The sequence below is a fragment of the Plodia interpunctella genome, chromosome 11 (assembly GCF_027563975.2).
Source record: "Plodia interpunctella isolate USDA-ARS_2022_Savannah chromosome 11, ilPloInte3.2, whole genome shotgun sequence".
Classification (NCBI taxonomy): domain Eukaryota; kingdom Metazoa; phylum Arthropoda; class Insecta; order Lepidoptera; family Pyralidae; genus Plodia; species Plodia interpunctella.
Genome location: NC_071304.1, coordinates 790777 through 811122, shown reverse-complemented (window position 1 = coordinate 811122; position 20346 = coordinate 790777). Strand labels below are relative to the sequence as shown.

The 20346-nt window shown below is 37.0% G+C and overlaps 1 protein-coding gene across 3 annotated transcripts in view; it reads right to left on the bottom strand.

Moving 5' to 3' along the window:
- zip (zipper) overlaps positions 1 to 20346 on the bottom strand; it is a 69565-nt gene that overhangs the window by 8398 nt on the left and 40821 nt on the right. For 2 of the 3 annotated variants that reach the window (XM_053751456.2, XM_053751454.1), the window contains exons 3-19: positions 19960 to 20081; positions 15478 to 15501; positions 11875 to 11967; positions 11182 to 11611; positions 9768 to 11107; positions 8977 to 9147; positions 8645 to 8812; positions 8172 to 8318; positions 7375 to 7503; positions 6395 to 6515; positions 5821 to 6054; positions 5036 to 5206; positions 2884 to 3046; positions 2226 to 2496; positions 1477 to 1642; positions 870 to 973; positions 395 to 523 (exon numbers count right to left, since the gene is read on the bottom strand). In XM_053751456.2, the coding sequence (XP_053607431.1) occupies positions 395 to 523; positions 870 to 973; positions 1477 to 1642; positions 2226 to 2496; positions 2884 to 3046; positions 5036 to 5206; positions 5821 to 6054; positions 6395 to 6515; positions 7375 to 7503; positions 8172 to 8318; positions 8645 to 8812; positions 8977 to 9147; positions 9768 to 11107; positions 11182 to 11611; positions 11875 to 11967; positions 15478 to 15501; positions 19960 to 20081 (3983 nt within the window). The remainder of the gene's footprint in view (positions 1 to 394; positions 524 to 869; positions 974 to 1476; positions 1643 to 2225; positions 2497 to 2883; positions 3047 to 5035; positions 5207 to 5820; positions 6055 to 6394; positions 6516 to 7374; positions 7504 to 8171; positions 8319 to 8644; positions 8813 to 8976; positions 9148 to 9767; positions 11108 to 11181; positions 11612 to 11874; positions 11968 to 15477; positions 15502 to 19959; positions 20082 to 20346) is intronic. The other variant, XM_053751455.1, reaches the window with a different exon arrangement.

Below are 20346 nucleotides of genomic sequence, written 5' to 3'. Positions count from 1 at the left end.
ATTATATGAAGGTACCGTCTATACAAGTGATGAAAATAAATAAGGGCGCTCTGACAACACTGTGTTTATCGACCAAACTTGACTATTCTATTTGATATTGCAATGGCAAAAAATCTAGTTCGTTATAAATAAATATATTATGACAAAATCACACAGATTGAGCTAGCCCCAAAGTAAGTTCGAGACTTGTGTTATGGGATACTAACTCAACGATACCATATTTTATAACAAATACGTTATAGATCATCCAAGACCCGGGACAATCAGAAAAAGATCATTTTCCATCATGACCCGACCGGGGTTCGAATCCGGGACAAGCACTTTACCATTGCGCCAACGAGTTCGTTAAAAACTATTTTTCTTCACTATCTTGACAGGCTGTATAAATATGAACCTTTTCAGCGGCGTCATCCAATTCCCTGGTTAACGACAGAACGCGCGTCTCCTTGTCCCTGGCGTCACGCTCCGCGGCGTCGCGCTCCGCCGCGTAACGCTCTGCGATTGCCCTTTCTTCTGATACAACCTGAAACACAATATCAACTTAAATTATCCATACTTATGTCATAAATACGAAAGCCTATATTACTGTCTCTTGATGTTGTATGACTTTGGTGAAACTTGGAATATATATAGTTAAGGACAGAGGGTCATACATAGGCTACCGCAGGCGGAGCAGTGGTATATGTATATGGCAATGGTTTATAAACTTATCTATAAAAATATAGGTCTGCTTTTGGGATTTTCCTTAAAAATTTAACCAAAGGGCTTATTTATCTGTAATAAATTATTGTTCAAAATGTACAAATCACAAATTTTATGCACAAAAGTTACAAACTACCGTTCGCGAAATACTTTATAAAAAACTATACCTTGTCGAAACTCTTCTGCTTCTTCTCCAACTCGAGCACCTTGGCGCGTTGCGCTTCGAGTTCAATGTTCGTGTCTTCAAGCTCCGCTTGGATCTTCTTCTTGCCTGGAGAATAGAAAACAATAAGCATTATCATAAAGTAACATTAACGGGCTTAGTACACTATGGTGTACCGTTTCCGGATTTGCCATCGACACGCAAAAAGCATCAAGGCAAAACAAACTGAAAAATGACACTGTGATTGTCATAAAACGTGCTTGAAATACCGTCGTGAATACTCTTCTCAGTAGCAGTGTGGAAACGTGAGCGAACATCCAGGATGGTTAAGCTAAAAGCTTGACGAATAACTTATTGGATGCAATATCCAATAGGCGACCTCGAAATTTCGCCCGAATTTGCACAATTATGATTGCAGCCGTTAAAAATACAATTTCACAAATAAAAATACAAACACAAATATTAATACAAAATTTCAACTCAACCAGTTGAAGAATATCTGCTTCAAAATTGACTTCTAAGATTCCACTCGATTTAACATTTATCCCTCATATATACGTGCAGGTGAAATAAAAACTTGTAAAAAAAAATCAAATACAATCACGACTCACTCTTGTCCAACTTGTCGTTGTTCTGCTGCAACTCCTCAATCTGCCTGTAGAGCGCCTCAATGTCTTTGCTGAGCTTCTTCCTCTGTTCTTCAAGCGCGGCGGCGTTTTCCGATTCTTCTTCCGCTTTCTTCTTCGCGTCGGCCACTTGCTGCGTGAGTGCCGCCACCTGGGGAGGACACAGGTGTTTCTATTAATATGTTGGCCTTCGAATAGTTATTAAAACAAAAAATTGTCAACTAGCCTATTCTTTGTCAGACAAGATAAAAATATTAGACGAAATTTCTTTACGCATATTAGAATGTTTCTTTACACAAAAATAACCTTTTTATGCATATTACAAATATTACGCTGACGCCATAGGTAAATATACCCCATGATAGATTTTCGCATATACATAGTAATCAGATCAAGTATAAAAACATTTAAAAAACCGTCTATATGGTACCTTTACCCATGAAACGTTACAAATTTTGCTCACTTTTCTTTGGTCTTGACATTCACGTCGATAAAATTTCAAAGTACATGTGAAGAAGAAGCGGCGCATCAAACTTCACCGCAGCCTTTTCTCCAAGGTCGTCAATTAAGAAACGTGACCTTATATTTATATATTATATCTGTGCGCAGGTATTACGTGTTTCTCCATCAACTTTTAATAGCATCTCATAGGCAACCACTTGTATCTCACCTGTATCGGTTTCCAATAAAAAAAGTTCGAGCTAAGTCCCGTTAATTTAACTGATGTATCTCACCTGCTTCTCCAGATTCCTCTTGGCCTCCTCCTCGTCGTCCAGCTGCTCCCGGGCCTGGTCGAGCTGCTGCTCCACGTTGCGCAGCCGCGTCTGCAGCGCCAGCTTCAGCTTGGTCTCCTCGTCCAGCAGCGCCTGCAGCTCCGCGTGCTGCGCGCCGGCGGCGGCCGCCATCTTGCTGGCGGCGGAGGCTTTGAGTTCCGCCTGTTCTAGCTGCGCTAACGCTTGCTCCGCCTCGCTTTGGAGACGCACGCACTTCTCTTGGATTTCCGATCTGGGGAAAGTGAATTTTAATGACTAAAGTTTCAATATATGAACAAAGTCCTCTGTCGTGCCTGTCTGTTCAAGGTAAGCTCAACTGCCGCGTCTATCTGACTGTACACGTTAGACTCGAAACCTTCCAGAGAGACAGAGTAGCCCAAGTTGAATTTTAATTGAATTAGGTGAAATTTAACTTGCGAGATTTGAAAGAGGTGATAGGTAATCGAGGACGTAGCGAGATACGGGCAAGGAGGGGCAGCTACAACAGCTGCCCCCTCCTTGCATTTTTTTTGTTATAGAAAAAGCAAAACAATATTTGATTTTCTTCCATCACATTTGATCATATTTGACACATAGGGTACTTTTGAATGCCAAAATAGTCTAGTGACTAGAGAGTGACCTGGCGCGGTCGACCTCCTGCAGCTTGGCGGCCAGGTCGGCCAGCGTGGCCTCGGCCTGCTTGCGGCGTCGCTCCGCCTCCGCGCGCGCGCCGCTGCACGACTTCAGCTCCGTCGCCAGGTCCGCGTTCTCCGCTTCCAGCGTCGCCTTCGCCTTCTCCAACGCTGGGATTACACATTGCTCATTCAGTATAGTCGAATGTTTCCGATTTGATATTATATGTAAGGGTGAATTTCGCAAGCGTTTGAACGCGGCGTGTAGCGTTTCATAAGTCTGACTTTTTTTTTTAATAAAGAATCATTTTATTAAAATTAAACATTCATAAAATTTACATTTATAAATAAATATAAATATAATTAGGACAAATCACACAGATTGAGCTAGCCTCCAAAGTAAATTCGAGACTTGTATTATGGGATACTAACTCAACGATAAACAAACATTCAAGACCCGGGCCAATCACAAAAAGATCATTTTCCATCATGACCCGACGGGGGATCGAACCGGAGACCTCTCGGTTCAGATGAAAGCACTTTACCACTGCGCCACTGAGGTCGTCAATATTGTACCAGTACTTTACTTATTTATAAAATAATTAAATTAATTACCGTGTATGGTACAATTTAATAAACACTAATAATTCACCCGTAACATAAAGTCACGCGTGTCACTGCGTCCACGTGTTTTCTCTTTTATGCCGACTCCACGCTATCCTTGGACGCAGAAGCGAATTCGTGAAAGTTACGCAGTTTGTATAAGTGTTATTATTTAATACAATGAAAAACCAGCAATGTATGCCGTTTGACGAGCTTTTCCGTGATATTGTTGAGTGGATATCGGAAGGAAAAAAACAGCCTGTGAACGTTAGTAACGTGGTACGCGTTTGTATAGCCAAATCTGGCAATAATAATAATAATTTCTGGCAAGAAATATATATAATAAAACCCAAAATAAGATTTCAATATAAACAAAAAATGAACAAGCATAAATAATGTTTTAGTCATGTTGGTAACATAAAAGAACTAAAAGCACTAAACTTCTTCATACAAAAATAATCTCTAAACAAATGCAAATAAAGGTTAGAGTGGAACGGGAGGAAACTTGTGTTTCCCTACTTTGAAACCAATCCAAATTTAATATCAAGAAACGACGACAAGCTTACAAAATTTAATTTGTGTTCACGCGACTAACACTTCAGTGCAAATTCGACTTTACCTATGATGGAGGATAGGTCCTGCCTGACTTCAGGACCGGCTTGCTTGCTACAACACCTGTGCTGCCAGTAATCCCTTGCAGAATGGAATCCCCCCTCTTCCCCCGAAAAACACTTATCTTCCTCATAATTATCATCTTTCGATAGTCCAAACTTCACGTTTTTCTGTCTACGTTCTTTCATAGAACCCATCTTTTAACATTATACAAATAAACCCTACAAAATTTAATGTAAATACGATCTAAATTACGGTATGGCACTGTCAAGGTTTGAAGTTTGACGACTGTTTGAATGATGTTTGAAAGTAGAATTTTTTGCTTTTTTATTTTTATCTATAGAGGCCATAACTTTATGTTAATGTCGTAAACAAGTGATATTGTAAATTACACGTCTAAAATAGGACGTGTGTAAAATTTTCAGTAATTTCATATTGTTTATTTCTAATCCTAACTAATGGGGAAATAAGTTCATTTGTAACCTCTTCACGCTTTATCTACGCACCTAATCATTGTGATGCTTCGCACGCATAGAATCTACTTATACATTGCTCCGTAGTGACAATGTAATGCTTTGCGCTTTGTTTTCTTTTCAAGTGTCATGGCTCCATCGTTCGCCAAAACAATGATTTTGCCAACATCAAGGTTGAGATTGACAGTTTTCCATAGACTTCAAATTGACATGCGTCGAAACTCTATACAATTCTCCGTTGATCCGTCGACCACAGATATAAAAACATGTGCCGTCGACGGACGTCAAAACAGCGGTGGACAACGGAGCAATCGGGTCGGAGCCGTATAGCTAAGTACTTAATATTATAAATGGAAAAGTTCGTGAAAATGTGTGTGTGTACGTTCGTTACTCTTTCACGCCAATTCTCCTGCACGAATTATGAAATTCGGTACACGGTCAGAATATAATCTGGAAATTCGCAGCAACTCACCAGCCTTGGCCTTGTTGAGCTGGTCGTGGTGGTCGGTGAGCAGCTGCAGCTCCTGCGAGTGCTTGTGTCGCTGGTCGGCCAGCGCCGCGCTGTGCGCCGCCGCCTCCTCCTCCAGGCTGCGCTTCAGCACGGCCACCTCCTGCTCACGCTTCGACCGCAGCTCTTGTTGCGCTTGGGTCATATACATCAATCTTAATCTTTATTACAAATTGTTATTATTATTTTGTACGTGTATGGTCTGCTGCTCTGAATTCGTTTTTATCTATGTATTTCTGTAATTGCTAGCGGGGACCTATGATTGGCTTCTTGTAACTCGTTTAATATATTTTTGTAACAAATATATAGATAAACATTCAAGACCCGGGCCAATCATAAAAAGATCATTTTCTATCAAGACCTCGCCGGGGATCGAACCCGGGATATTTCTCGGTTCAGAGGCAAACACTTTATCACTGCGCCACCGAGGTCGTCAATATATACTATATTATTTTCAGTTTTAATATGACACAAGTATTACAAATATTTGGTTAAGTTATTTAAGAAAAGTTTGTCGAAAACCATTGCACTCTATTTAAAAAAAAAAAAACAAATTTTTGTCACTTTTATATTTCAGATTTCAGGTCCTCGTCGTCATTAGCAAAGACCTATTTTAACCTTACTGGCCTAACAGTAATAGTATCGAGAGAATCCAATAATACGAAAAATTTACCGTAGCATTATCATTAACGCTATCTGTCCTAAGATCTTCATTCGTGGACATAAAAGCTTAGAGATTTGGATGTTACCGGCAGTAGTGTCCAGGGAATCTAACAATTCCGACTTCAACGCCTCCAATTCTTCATTGAGGTCCCTCCTGAGCTTCTCGGCCTTGGCGCGCGCGAGTCGCTCGGCGTCGAGGTCCTCGTGCGCGTCGGCGAGCGCCGCCTCGGCCTCGCGCGCGCTCTTCAGCGCGGCCGCGCGCGCGCCGCCCTCCTCGTCCAGTCGGCTTTGCGCTAGGGCCAATTCTTCTTCGCGTTTTGCTAACAAATTCAAACATTTACATTATATATACCCGGTCGTGATTATTAGTTAGCCTGTTGTAACTACCTCACCATACTTCTCATCGATTTCAGCTGAAATTTAGTATGCCCGGGTAACAATATTTGTTAATCAGTGGCACAACGGTTTGCTACTCTTTTAATCTTAAACAAGTTAAAGTATACTTTAAGCTAAAAGTATGTTTTGTCCCGTTCTGTCAATGTCAAATATTTTAAAGTGCAATAGTGACATAGCATAGTTTAGCTTTCATAAACTGCTGAGGCACTACTGGGGCACTGAACTTTCTTGTAATGTATGAATGACAAGGAGTGTTTTACTTACTGAGTACAATCTGCAACTCCTCCAGCTGCGCCTTCCTCTCGACCAGCTGTTCTTTGACATCTTGGAGCTCGGTCTCCAGCTTTCTCTTCGCGCGGTCCACCTCTTGACGGAGTTGGTGGTCCTACGGAATAAGAATGTACAACATTCAGCACATAAGAGTGTACATACCAATATGTTTATATCATCTTTAGTTTGCAGTCAAATTTTGTCTTGAGGAAGTCCATTGGTCAAATGTATACTTATACAAAAATAAATAAATAGAAAATGGCATAATTAATAAACCTGATTTTAATTCTCTGTGTCGACTAAAATCCATCTTGAATATCGACGGTTCTTTTTCCTCTTTTATGTCCACTTCAATCCATGATTCAGGATTTTTCGATGAAGTGACTTTTAATTATCGTGTTTTATTATTTAAACACCTTTATCATAATCACTTTGGCCCCTATCTCCCAATATACATACCAATTATACAGGGTTACTGGTATCTAACGCATAACATTCCAAAGGCGCATAATAAGGTACATAGAGACTAACATCTTTTGTTCTACGATTTTGTCTAAACGTAATAAATACAAAACACAAATTATTTTTTTAGTTTTAATGTAGTTTCTATAAAACGTTAACTCTATGTTCGATTCCAATACCGTACTGTCTCGCGTTGCTTGGCTATTACATAGAGTTAAGATATGTAGAATCGCAAATTAGATTATATATTTTATTATCACGAAAATACGTAGAACAAAAGTTGCTTGTTTTGATTTACCCAAGTAGTCTTTAGGAGGTTTTGCGTTTGATACCAGTCATCATCATCATTTAAGAACGTCGTTCTTGTCGGTGGAGTCCCTTCCATCTACCATCTTGATACCAGTAACCCTGTGTTACTGGTATCAAGACCAATATCGGCAATAGACCAAGCCATTCAAATATCTATATACATTTTATTATTTACCATAAGAAATAACAAATTAGTTGCTCACCTTGAGTAGTTTCTCTTCCAGTTCAGCGATGGCAGACTCCTGTTTGGCTTTCAGTTTGCTCAAGTGTTTCGCCTTCTCTTCTTCTTCCGCCAACGCTTGAGACAGGTCGTTGGCGCGCTCTTCCAGTAGCTATAAGAATACATTGACAAACATTTATGTACGAGAAAAAATTGTTTATTTCTACCTTATGGTAGGTATGGTAGGTTCTAATTACATCAGTAGTATTTAAAAAGGGAGTGTGTGGACTGGAGCCTGAGTTAGGAAAATCCTGTGTTTCAGCACTCCGGGACACTCGCCCACAGTAACATTGTGTGATCATTGGAAATAAGGAGATTAATTTTGGTGGAAGTGGGTGACAGGGTTCGGATGTATCGTTTTACGAGGGTTTATGTTCGAGTGGAATCTTGCAACTCAATTTTGAAGCAGATCTTTAATTCTGCTGAATTTTTTTGAATGTAGAAAACGTGTTTGTTGTTCTTTCTCTATTGTCGTGTGTGTTAGTGTCAGATTTTATTAAAGTAGCATTCAGACATCTGACATTACTTTTACGACTAGCGTGTGCAAGTTTCATCATGAGGTTTTCCTTCACCGGAAACAGACGGTAGATTTACTTAATTTCTGTTTTCATTAGACAAAGCGATTTTGTCATAAGCAATACTGTCTAGACAAATAAGGAAAATAACTATTTTAAACAATTTTCTTAGCATTTTCTACTTTTAAGTGACTTTATATGATAATTTAATCTTGTATGATGTGCCAGCTTTGTAATAAACAATTTTTTTTTTTTTTTTATTTACCTTCTTTTCTTTAACGAGTTTCTGGTTGGTGTCTTCGCTAAGAGCCAGGTCTTCTTCCAGCTTCTTCAGTTTAGAGTCGCACTGCACTCTCTCCAATTGCAACTTCTGGCGGGCTGCTTCTTCTTCCTCCAACTGTTCCTCTAGGTCCTGAAATTAAAGGGTTATGTTAGTATTAGGATAAGGGTATAAAGAATTCTTCAGTCTTTAAGAAATGAGTTAAGGAACATTACCACTCCGTTTCATGCAATATCTATTTATATGTATATTATATATATGATTTGTATCAATTTGTTGTAGTTTTTTATATTTGTGTATTATCATAAAATGGTGAAACAGGATCTTATAAATATGTGATCAGTAAACATCTGTGATCAATTACAAATATTTGCCCGTGTCCGCGCTAGGAATCGAACCCTGGACGGACTAGGTGATCGCTACGCCAAAATCATCATTATGTAGAGATATTGTCAGACCTGAATGTTGAGCTGCAGCCGCTTCTTCTCCTGCTGCAGCGCGTTGCAGCGCTCCTCCTCCTCCTCGATCCTGCCCTCCAGGTCGTGCAGCAGCTCCTCCAGCTCCTGCTTGCGCGCCGCCGCGCGCGCGCGCGACTCCTCAGCTTCCGCACACAGCTCCAACTCCGCCTGGGGGTATACAATATAATAAAATACTCTTTATTTACATACACATATATAAAAACAAAAGAAAAACTAAGGTAGGTACTAGGTGTGCGCGCGCATCACAAACACTAATAGCACAGTTTGTGTTTGCTTAATGACATTCATACAGTTCATTGACGGTTGGTTACCTGCAGCTGTTCAGCTAGCTGTGTCTTCTCAGCGTTGGCCTGTTGGTATTTCTGTTCGTACTCCTTGCACTGTTTCTGTTGAGTCTCCAGCTTGTCTCGGATCTGTCGCAGCTCGTCCTCCTTCTGCGTGAGCTTCTCCTCCTGCTTCGTCACTTCTAGCAGGGGTTTCACCTGGGGATATACAATTAATATTTGTATTTATTTTTATAGATAAAACTTTAATAAAAACGTACACAAGTATAAGAAACTAGTTTTAACTATACCTTCCCTTTCCTTGAATTTCCGTTCAAAAAAAAAAAACTTTAATCATAGAAGATCATAATTACGATAAAGAAGACATAATATCCTATATGAATCAACAGCATATAATTCGTACATGTTAAACCGCAACAACCGTTTATAATTCCCATATAGGTACTATTTAATATAAACAAATATGAGCGTGTATCAACTTCGTACGAGTAGTTCATTCACGTTTCTCTATATACTTAACTAACAATAAAGGCAGGAATGCTGTTTTCATAACACGCCCTAGGATTCATAACTATCAACTATTATACCTTTATATAGGTCTGTAGAACAAAGGCAAATGTGAATATATAAGATTCTTTGCCGCAATATGTATAATATTTATGAATGTTGATGCTTGAATTGATGTAGGTGCTTAAAAATATACTCACTCAGTTGTTATTCTTTATTAAACCTACTAAATTAGACCTATAGTACTTGCCAAATATTTGTATTTTATATCTATTCATTTATATTTCTAAAAAGTGTCTTCTCAAACATACCTTGATATACAATCTCCACCACTGCCAATTTCTCAATTTGAGATACGCCGCGCAGTTTCTCTGTATGATTCTGATAGCGTTCAACTGCTGCAACCTCTTCTGGTAGTTCCTCCTCGCGAGGAAACCCCTGCAGAACGCTTGGAAATTCACGATCAGATCTGTGATCTTATAATCTCTTTCTTCCTCGAGATGAGCCAAAACTCCTGCCCTGAAGAAGATTTTCGACTGACCAACTCTGTATAGATTGTGATCGAGTTCCAAAGCCTCGATCATTTGTTCACAAGCCTTCTTTCCATCCATGAATCCTTTGGGAATTATATTAGGTGTAAGCAGTTCATATCTCTGTCTGAATTCCTGGAATGGTATCCTGTTAGGGAAACCTTGTCTGCATATCCTGATGCCTTCCAAGACTCCGTTACACCTCAACTGGTCTAAGACCAATGGCGCCTCGATTTTACCAGCTTTCTTCTCGTGGTTCGGAATGATGCATCTGACAAAGTTGGGATTCGTGTTTCTTAGTGTCGCCATCAGTTTGGTTAGCTGTTCTTTGTACAATTGAGAGACGGTTCTGAACATGCCTTTTCTTGTTCTTGCGCCGAATTGTGTGTCAGTCATCGCTTGTTGCGCCATGCCGACGATTTCCGCGTCTTTCCATATGTGGCAAACGAAAGGATCTTGTGACGCTTGGAGCAGTGATACCACATTCTCATTCAGAGGATCCATGTTCTTCATCAGCCACTTTTCTGCTGAATAGTCTACTTTGCCAGCATAATGGATAATTGCGAAGTCTGCCACTCCTCGGAAGTCGGTCTTCATGAATTTCGGATGGACGGAGTGAGCTGATACTAACTTCTCCACAAAAGTTTTGTCTGTGGCTTTGGGGAACCAGCATTCCTCATCGAGCAACGCCATAATTCCCATAGGTTTATCGATAAGGTCGATGGTAGGTTGTAAATCTAGGCCGAAATCGATGAATTTCCACTCGATACCCTCCCGTTGGTATTCTTCTTGTTCTAGTATGAACATCGTGTGGTTGAACAGTTGTTGGAGTTTCTCGTTGGTGTAGTTGATGCATAGCTGTTCGAAGGAATTCAGTTCGAAGATTTCGAAGCCGGCCATATCGAGGATGCCTATGAAAGAGGCTCCTTGCCTCTTGGTCCTGTCCAAGGATCTGTTTATCCTGTTCACAAGCCACCTAAAGAGACGCTCATAGCACGCCTTGCCGATGGCTTCCACTGAAAATTCTACTTGTTCTTTTGTTTGTGCTTTCGTTACGAAATCGCGACCCACTTTGATTCTAGGTTTGAGGAAAGCTTTCGTCATTTCCGTCACCGAAAGTCCTGTAAAAGAAAAATAAACATGATAACATCATGACAAAACATTCTGCAAAGATGGATACGTATGCAAAACTTACCCAACAAATGTGCGATTTTCTGCGCCACAGTGTTATCAGGCAACGTGGCTTGGTCCGAGTTCCTCTCCTGTTTGAACTGCATCGATCCAAACAAGAGAACAGCGGACACTATTCTGAATATCGAGTTGAAGTCTTCATTGTTCATGCCCATAATATTCATAGACTTTATTGTAGCTTGGAATTCTGCCGGGTCGTCGATTCCTGGGACTGGTAACAGGGCGTTTGACAAGAATGGGTAACTCTTAGGGTCTTCTAGGATGTACTCCGCTTTCTGCTGCGGCGTGGCGCCCGCTAGGAGCTGGTAGAAGATATGGAATGTCCTCTCGTCTTTCGCTTGCCGAATCGCTCTTGATTTCTCTAGTAAGTACGTTTCTATATTCGCGCCAGCTATGAAACCTGACGCGTCGAAGTTTATTCTTATAAATTTACCCTGAAATAATTGTACAAGAATTAGGTCTGTATTATTTCTTTAAGGACTTGTTGGTGAAAAATTATTTAAAACCCCAATATTCAAATAAAATCTTAACATTAAATAATCTTAAAGTAAACTTCAGATGGGTTTACGCTTGGGCATAAATATTTTTGCCCGGGTTCTCTAGTCTATAGCTAGGTATATCAAACTATATTGTTTGGTTCTGTGTCCCAAACACCTTCATCATAATTACCATCGAATATTTCTCAAAAACTACTTACAAATCTGGACGAATTGTCGTTTTTGACTGTCTTCGCGTTTCCGAACGCCTCAAGAATGGGGTTGGCTTGGAGCAACTGCTGTTCCAATTCACCCTGCAGGTCGAAAGATATTTGTTATCATCTAAATTGAAAATAACTTGCATGCATTCATAACGTTTCAAAACTTGTTAGGTAAGCATTTCATATTTTCATGGTAGTTTATAAAAAAGTCAAAAATCGTACCAATAAACTACAATTTAAATAGAGAAAATATTCGGAACTTAGTAACTTATTTTCCCATTGGTATATGGAATAATAAGTTAACCTTGGTCAGAATCACCTCATCAGCACAGCACCGAATCAGCTCATAACGTAACATACATTTTGAGGCCAAAAATAGCTTGTTATATTCTTTTTTATTTACCGATAATTACATGTGAAATCGTATGACTCAATTATTATTACACATACAGGAATATAGACACAAAAAATAAGGCACATACTTTCTAAATAATTTCGACTTTTGACTTCTCATTTTACAAAACAGTTATGTTATTTCTATAAAAGCGAATAAAATTCAGAAGCTCAATTATACCTCAGATTATACATATAATGCATAGATATACCTACGTTGGTCATCTCCTTATTAGGGTAAAGCATGTAATAAAAAACACCGATATTATTAAAAAAAAAAAAAACCAATTGTTTGTAAACACCTTTCTGGAAGAAATTTCATGTTATATAATTTTAGAAAAACTTTAACACATGTGGAATTTTGATAATTTTTTTTAATATGTAATATTGTTATATAATAATAATGATATAATTGAGCTTCCTGTATATCCAGGGATGCTATGACGTCACAGGTTAGCGTTACCTCAAATGTGGGTCCGTTTGTCTACAGGGGCAGCGTGAAATGAAACGTTAATGAGTATGGATACAACTTTATGATACTATATTAGTGAAATATATAGGACAAATTACCACTATAAGAATTTGTCAAATTAGTGGTTACCTTTGAAAACCACGACTGCCAATGGCCGGAAAAAATAAAAAAATCCAAACCGTAAAATTCTGAGCTTGACAATGTGATTTTTAAAGGACAATTTGAGTGCATATGGACGTACCTATCAAGCTGAATGTATACCAACACATAATATTCATACATGGTTAGCTTGTGTATGTACCGTTGATTGAAAACCAGGTTAGCGTGTTTAGTTATGACAAGTATGACGTCTACATATACTATTAACATTTCAAACCATTATAGTCCGCTTCTGAGAAATATGATAAAATTGATAGTAATTTAGGCATTAAATAAATATATTAGGACAAATCACACAGATTGAGCTAGCCCCAAAGTAAGTTCGAGACTTTTGTTATGGGATATTAACTCAACGATACTATATTTTATAACAAATACATATATAGATAAACACCCAAGACCCGGGCCAATCAAAAAAAGATCATTTTCCATCGTGATCCGACCGAGTATCGAACCGGGACCTCACGGTTCAGAGGCAAGCACTTTGGCACTGCGCCACAGAGTCAAATATATTTATTACTTTATTTATTTATTATTTTTGAGGCAATAACCTAAAGGTTTGTAATAAGGACTTTGAAACATAATAACTTTTTAAACAAACAGCTCAGACGCGGATTATATTTAGTCTACAACATTTTATAGACGTTACGTGACATTTAGCAAGACATACAACACAACGAAGTTATACACAGAAATGTATTGACCGGAGGCCGGAATAGCACAAATACAAAGGAACGTCAGTTTATATAAGTATTCACCAAAACACTTTATTAAGTATATTTAAAATACTACTCAAAGAGCTAGCAATTTAAAATAAATATTAATTATGATTTGTAATACTACTAGGAAAAATGTATTGGTTGTGTCATAAAGTCTCATTTTTCCTTTTTAGTCATTGGTCTAATACTTATTTTCCTGGATATGTTATGCATTAATGATAAAACGGATTAAATGTGAGATATCTAGCGTATCAGGTTAACCGGTGTGCTCGACATGATATTAATAATTATCAATGAATGAAAGCTTTATTTTGCATAGATATTAATTGTTACGAGTATCAGTAATTGATAAATTGAAAATACTATCTTGATTTAATTGAAATAATACGAGATCTCGTTTTTACATATTTTTTTTACATTAAGATAGATAAATAATAAATAAATATATTAGGACAAGTCACACAGATTGAGCTAGCCCCAAAGTAAGTTCGAGACTTGTGTTATGAGATACTAACACAACGATACTATATTTTATAACAAATACACATATAGATAAATATCCAAGACCCGGATCAATCAGAAAAATATCATTTTCCATCATGACCCAACCGAGGATCGAACCCAGGATCTCTCGGTTCAGTGGCAAGACCACTGCGCCACCAAGGTCGTCAACTATGACATATGAATAACACTGTGTTTTGTAATATAGCAGAGCTGGGAGAATTTCATGACTGTTTGAACGCGGCGTGTAGCGTTGCATTAGTGTCGCACATTTTTTTTAAATAAATAATCTTTTTTTTTATTAAACATTTATAAAATTAATATAGTACCAGTACTTTACTTATTTATAAAATAGGATAATTAAATTGATTACTGTGTATGGCACAATTTAATAAACACAAATGACAGCCCACGGCGGCGTTGAAAACGCTCGTGAAATTCACCCAGCTATGTTATTCGCTCACTACGTAATGTGCACGAAAACTCAATTGCAATTGACATTTTACGGTGTGCGTATATTATTAAAATTCATAACAAGTCCTGAAATGTGAAAAGGGTGTGGGCTTATTATAAATAAATAGAAGTAAATAAAGACATATTTAATGAAGTTATACGCAAATATATATAGGTATAGGCACCATGCGGAACATGCGGATAGTTCAGTAATAGTGTACCAAATATAAAACAAATAAGGAAAAAATATAAGTTTAGTATTTGCGTTGAGTAATATTTTTCAATTATACAACATTAAAAGAACATCCAATTAATATAAGAAAAATAGATATAATAAAAATATTCTTAGACATGTAATTGTAAATTAATTACGATAGATGCGCAATCCCATTTCATACCAAATCGTGCAAGCATGCAAGGCACCTCGCGAAAATATACCAAATTACTCAAAAAGAACTACACTAGTACATTATCATCATGAATTACAGCATTAAAATAGTTCTTAATATGTTTTACTAATAATTTTACTCCTGATTGGATCAATGTGGGTTTTCTGAACACCGAACACACTAGGTTTCAACACCTAGGCTGGTTCAATTTTGTGTTGTCATCTCTAGCACAAACACGTACACATTTACGCCAGGTTGCTGGCGTAAATGTGTTGTACCTGGCATATACAAGTATTTTTGCCCGGCGTAAGCCCACATTTGTGCTGCCATTGGTCAATGTTCAGTTGTCAAATTGACAGTTGTACCAACTGTATGAACTTGACGTTTCACTAGCGCACTCTGGCGTAGAAAACAGTCCAGAAAACGCTCATTCAGTGATGAGAATGTACCAGTAGTGCCATATACAGTAGCACCCATACAAAATAATATACAAGCGTTGCCCCATTGCTTCACTTACTATAATCAACTGCGGCGATGGGCCCTGCGGTGGTCACCGGCGGAGCGGGGAACAAAACATTTACATGAGTGGGTTGGATAGATAACTGGATACGTTTATTACAACGAATACTCATACCTACTCACTATACAAACATTTTTTTTACTAACTAATGTAAAACTGCACAAGTATGCATGGAATAAATGAACTAATTTCTCTCTCATCGAAGACTTTAGTGCCGTGAGACGAAATCAACCAATCACAGTGCGACATTGTGACGCGACGATAATGATACCGCAATTTGATAGGTCGATCAATATTTTTTATTTTTATTTGCGTATATGAATATGTGTTAATATGTATAAAATTCCAGAATGTATCATATACAGTCTTTCAACATGCAATGTTCAGGAAAGATGTATATAAGAGAGAGAGAGAAAATCAAAAGTAGTATAAAACAACCTAATTGATTGGAAAAGATATACTGTGATATTGAATATGGAGGGACAAGACCTCTGACGCCCAAAATAAGGGAACACTATTAGATTTGATGGGCGTAATATCTAAAATTATTTCATACAATCTAGTGTTACACATCATTCCACCCATATATACCTACTAGGTGCTGATGCTTTCAACAACTGAAACAGTTTTAGCAAGATAATTTTATCCTTTAATTTTCTTTTGCTAATTTTTATTATTAAATATATAATTGTTTTGGATAACCAAGTAATTCATATAAATTATACTATATCTGGCTGAAACTGCAATACTTTTTACAGGGTCCAATTATATCCCGTGATTTACAAAAAATAATGTATATCTGGGTACTATACCAATATGTAATATACAGTAAAATCACAGAAACAACATATTTTTGCCTTGTGCAGAAAAAAATACAAAATCTAAAGACGAATACCAAATCAACATAACTCAAAAACTCCTTACACAACTCAGCATACTAGGTCTACAATTGCCACCATCTAGCCACACAATAAGAATCATAACATATCTAAATTACCTACAAAAAAAAAACATTTTCTATACAGAATGTACATTTTCTATACGAAATGGTGAGGTACGGTACCATAGGAAGCTCCTATTTGTGAAATTTCAAGTTAATATCCCAAAAGCTTTAAATACTACTAAAACTTTAAATGTCTTTCACTTTTATTTTACCACTTGGTGTATATAAGGTGTATTGTTACACCCTGTATAAACAAATTAAATTAAAAAAAAAAAAACAACATTTCTGCATAAAATTTCATACTGGCAATAAATAAGCACTCTTAAGGCGATATATGTATGAAGCCTGTCGATGAGTCATCACGCCAGATGGCGCTCGTACGGTTAATGGCGCATTCAATTCCAAATAAGCGCTAAAAATCTAACACACCTCTCGCACGCAGAATTACTTCGTAGCTCACTTAATTACTATGACTAATAAGTGCCTATAGCCACACACGCAGCATAATTTAAAGATATAAATTCTGATGGATATTAGTGATCTGTCACTCACGCCTCAAATTTTCCCAGAAATGAAAACTAGCATAAATATGTTTTAATCGAAATCTTAAAACATATATCTAATATATTAATTTTACAAAAACATACAGCTCATTATGGGTATTCGAAACTAGCAAACTTCACCGATCGATTTGATATCTCTATAACGTTATAGATATATCACTTTATGGGTGTATCGATATACACGTGGGTGTGGTGTAACTTGGAAGTTAAGACTTTCTTTATAAATGTTAGTACTACAATGGTGGTATTTTCTTTAACGATTCTAAAAGTATCTATCTAGCTTGCTATCACACTGTCCTTACCCGAATGCGGTAGTCGAACCAATACATATGAGAGCGCTGATAATAAAAATATAATAATAAATATGACTTAAGTTATCTCAACAGCACAGACATTTGCCATAGCAATCCCATTTGTTTGCTATGGCGGTTTGTATAACTGCCTTTTTTTTGGGTACTTAAAGCAAGATAAATATAAATAAATAAATAAATATAAATAAATATATTAGGACAAATCACACAGATTGAGCTAGCCCCAAAGTAAGTTCAAGACTTGTGTTATGGGATACTAACTCAACGATACTATATTTTATAACAAATACATATATAGATAAACATCCAAGACCCGGGCCAATCAGAAAAAGATCGTTTTCCATCATGACCCGACCGGGGATCGAACCCGGGACCTCTCGGTTCAGTGGCAAGAACTTTACCACTGCGCCACCGAGGTCGTCAAAATATATGTACTTCACACATTATATTAACAAGACTTGCGTAACACATAATCCTTTCGCACTTTTCAAGTTTTTAACATAAAACGACAAAAATAAGTTCGTCAAAATCTGTTTTTTTCAAGACCTTACTAGACCCTAATTAAAATATGTTTGTATGCAAATTGTATTACGCGCGCTCATGGTAAAGTAGTTCCTCTAACAACCATTACTTAGCACAGGGCTCTGGCACTGATAATTTGAAACTCTCTCTCATCTGAGCGTTTTCCCCGTTTCTTCCTCAGCCCTCGAGCGTAGGAACCCAGGGCTTTCCTACTTTTCGTCTCACTTCGCACGTTCGTCGGCATCACTAGTTATCAAGACCATTGGCACGCATATCATCCTTGACGACTCTGGTAATTATAACATTTCCCAGTAAATAAGTCATTTTTTTATGAAAAAAAAAAAATTAAATTAATCATATAGACATAATGTGATCATATAGCCCCAGGTAATAATTTCTACATGTACTTGTATATTATACCCTACTTACCCTACACATGACTAATACACACAAAAGGTAAAACAATTCAATTACCATTTTACACGTAGATTATACACTAATAAAGTTCACTAGCTGCCTAATGGATTGCGAAGTGTTGCCAGCTGCGTTTTTCACGCTTTACATGGGAACACTGGGTAATTAGTGTTATAGGTTACGAGTTACGAGGTGTGGTAATTGATGGGTTCTGTATGGGCAGTTTGTATGTCTAATCACTATGTGATGTAAGGCAAGAAAGCTAGTTAAACGTGTGACTAATGCGTTTATTTTAAGAGAAGCAAGTAAAGTTTTTCATTTCGATGTATCAATTAAAGGAGATTTCAATTTAAGACTGTGGCAATTTAATGGCAATTTAAGAATAAAATGACACTTTTAAAATAACCGAATTGCTTTTAGACAAGCTAGTTTTTCGTAACCGAAAACACGTCTAATCATCACTTAACATCTTTCTAATTATCAGCACATTTAACCAGCTACATTGAATGTGTAATCCGCTAATCTGTAAGCTGTTGCTAATATAGCTACAGGAAATTATTCATTGTCTCTTTGTTTATTCAAATTTTATAAAGAGTTACTAACAGCGCATTTATACACTCATTTATACACTCTATCGATTGAAAATCTATACTTGGTTCACGTAACGATCCCGGTGAATCATTGCAAGACATATATAGGGAAAACAGAACTAAAAATTAATAATTTTACTGTTTCTATTTACTTAATATAAACAAAAATTTATTAGTATATGGAGAAATACTTTTTCGAAGAATTTTAGAAAAATCTCTACTATTGAACCACCCAATGAAATATGTAAACAATATTTTAATACTTTATTTCGATAAAAATTACTTAAATTACACAGTAACTGTTTATATTATTGGCACAAAAAACCAAAATGGAGTCAAAATAGCTATAGACAGCGGCGATCTTATCACTTCATCTCCATTAAATAAAAAGTGGAATAAAAATGCATTTTATTTCGTTAACATGTTTTTATGTCTTAATCGGTCACCAAAAAAGTCTGAACGAGTGTATTTTTTCGAAAAATGAAGTGTTAAATGCTGCATAACGTTAACCTACATTTTTTTTACTTTCAACATATCACCACGATCGTTTAAATTCGATAAAATATTACGAAAATGTATTATTAAGATAAGGAAATATATGGTAACACTTTGTCTTGGAAATATTTTCGTATTGGTATATATTTTTTTACGAATAAGGAGCTAATACTCCGAAGACTATGCATAGTATTTTCTATTAACCCACATCCATGTCCCCTTAACCTAATATAGAAAGTACCTAATATCTACTGAAAAAAAGGCCGTGGCAAAGGCAATTTTACAACAACTTTAAACGCCACCATTCCATTTCCAATTTTATTTTACTACACGCAACTCGCACTCCTATCTACTAAAATCAGACTATACACATATACATATATGTTACAATCTCTATTTTACGTCGTCTTGCTACTAAATAACAATGATCAAAATCTTACATTCTCGCATTTTTCACTAACGCACACAATCATACAAGAAATTTCTACATAAATACATTTTGCGAACAAAAAAGTCGTAACTATCAACAAAAAATATATTTCAGTCTTGTAAAAAACAAAAACAAAATATAGTTACATTTTCATAACTATATTTTCTTTTTTTTAAATCGCAAACAGCAAGAGCATTAAGGTGACGCTTACCGCTCCAGATCCCTTCGGTTTGGAGGCGGCGACGTACGCCAGGTACTGTATCACCTTCTTCGTGTTCTCTGTCTTACCAGCGCCCGATTCTCCTGTGCAGAGGATCGACTGGTCTTCTCGGTCTGGAAATAATTTTAAATTCAGTCAGAGGTGCGATTGTTTTTAACCAGTTTCTACTTGGGATCGGCATTTCTAAATTCTAACTTTCAAATTTGAAATAAATGGCGGTCTAATTAAGGCTGCACCAAACCGCACACTACCGCCCCATAAAAAAAAAATATTTTCGTCAATTTTTCTTGGTTAATTGAGAACAATTTACGAACCTATCACACATTATGAAATTAATTTTATTAGAAAGTATAATCGTTTCTATCGAAGACAGATGCC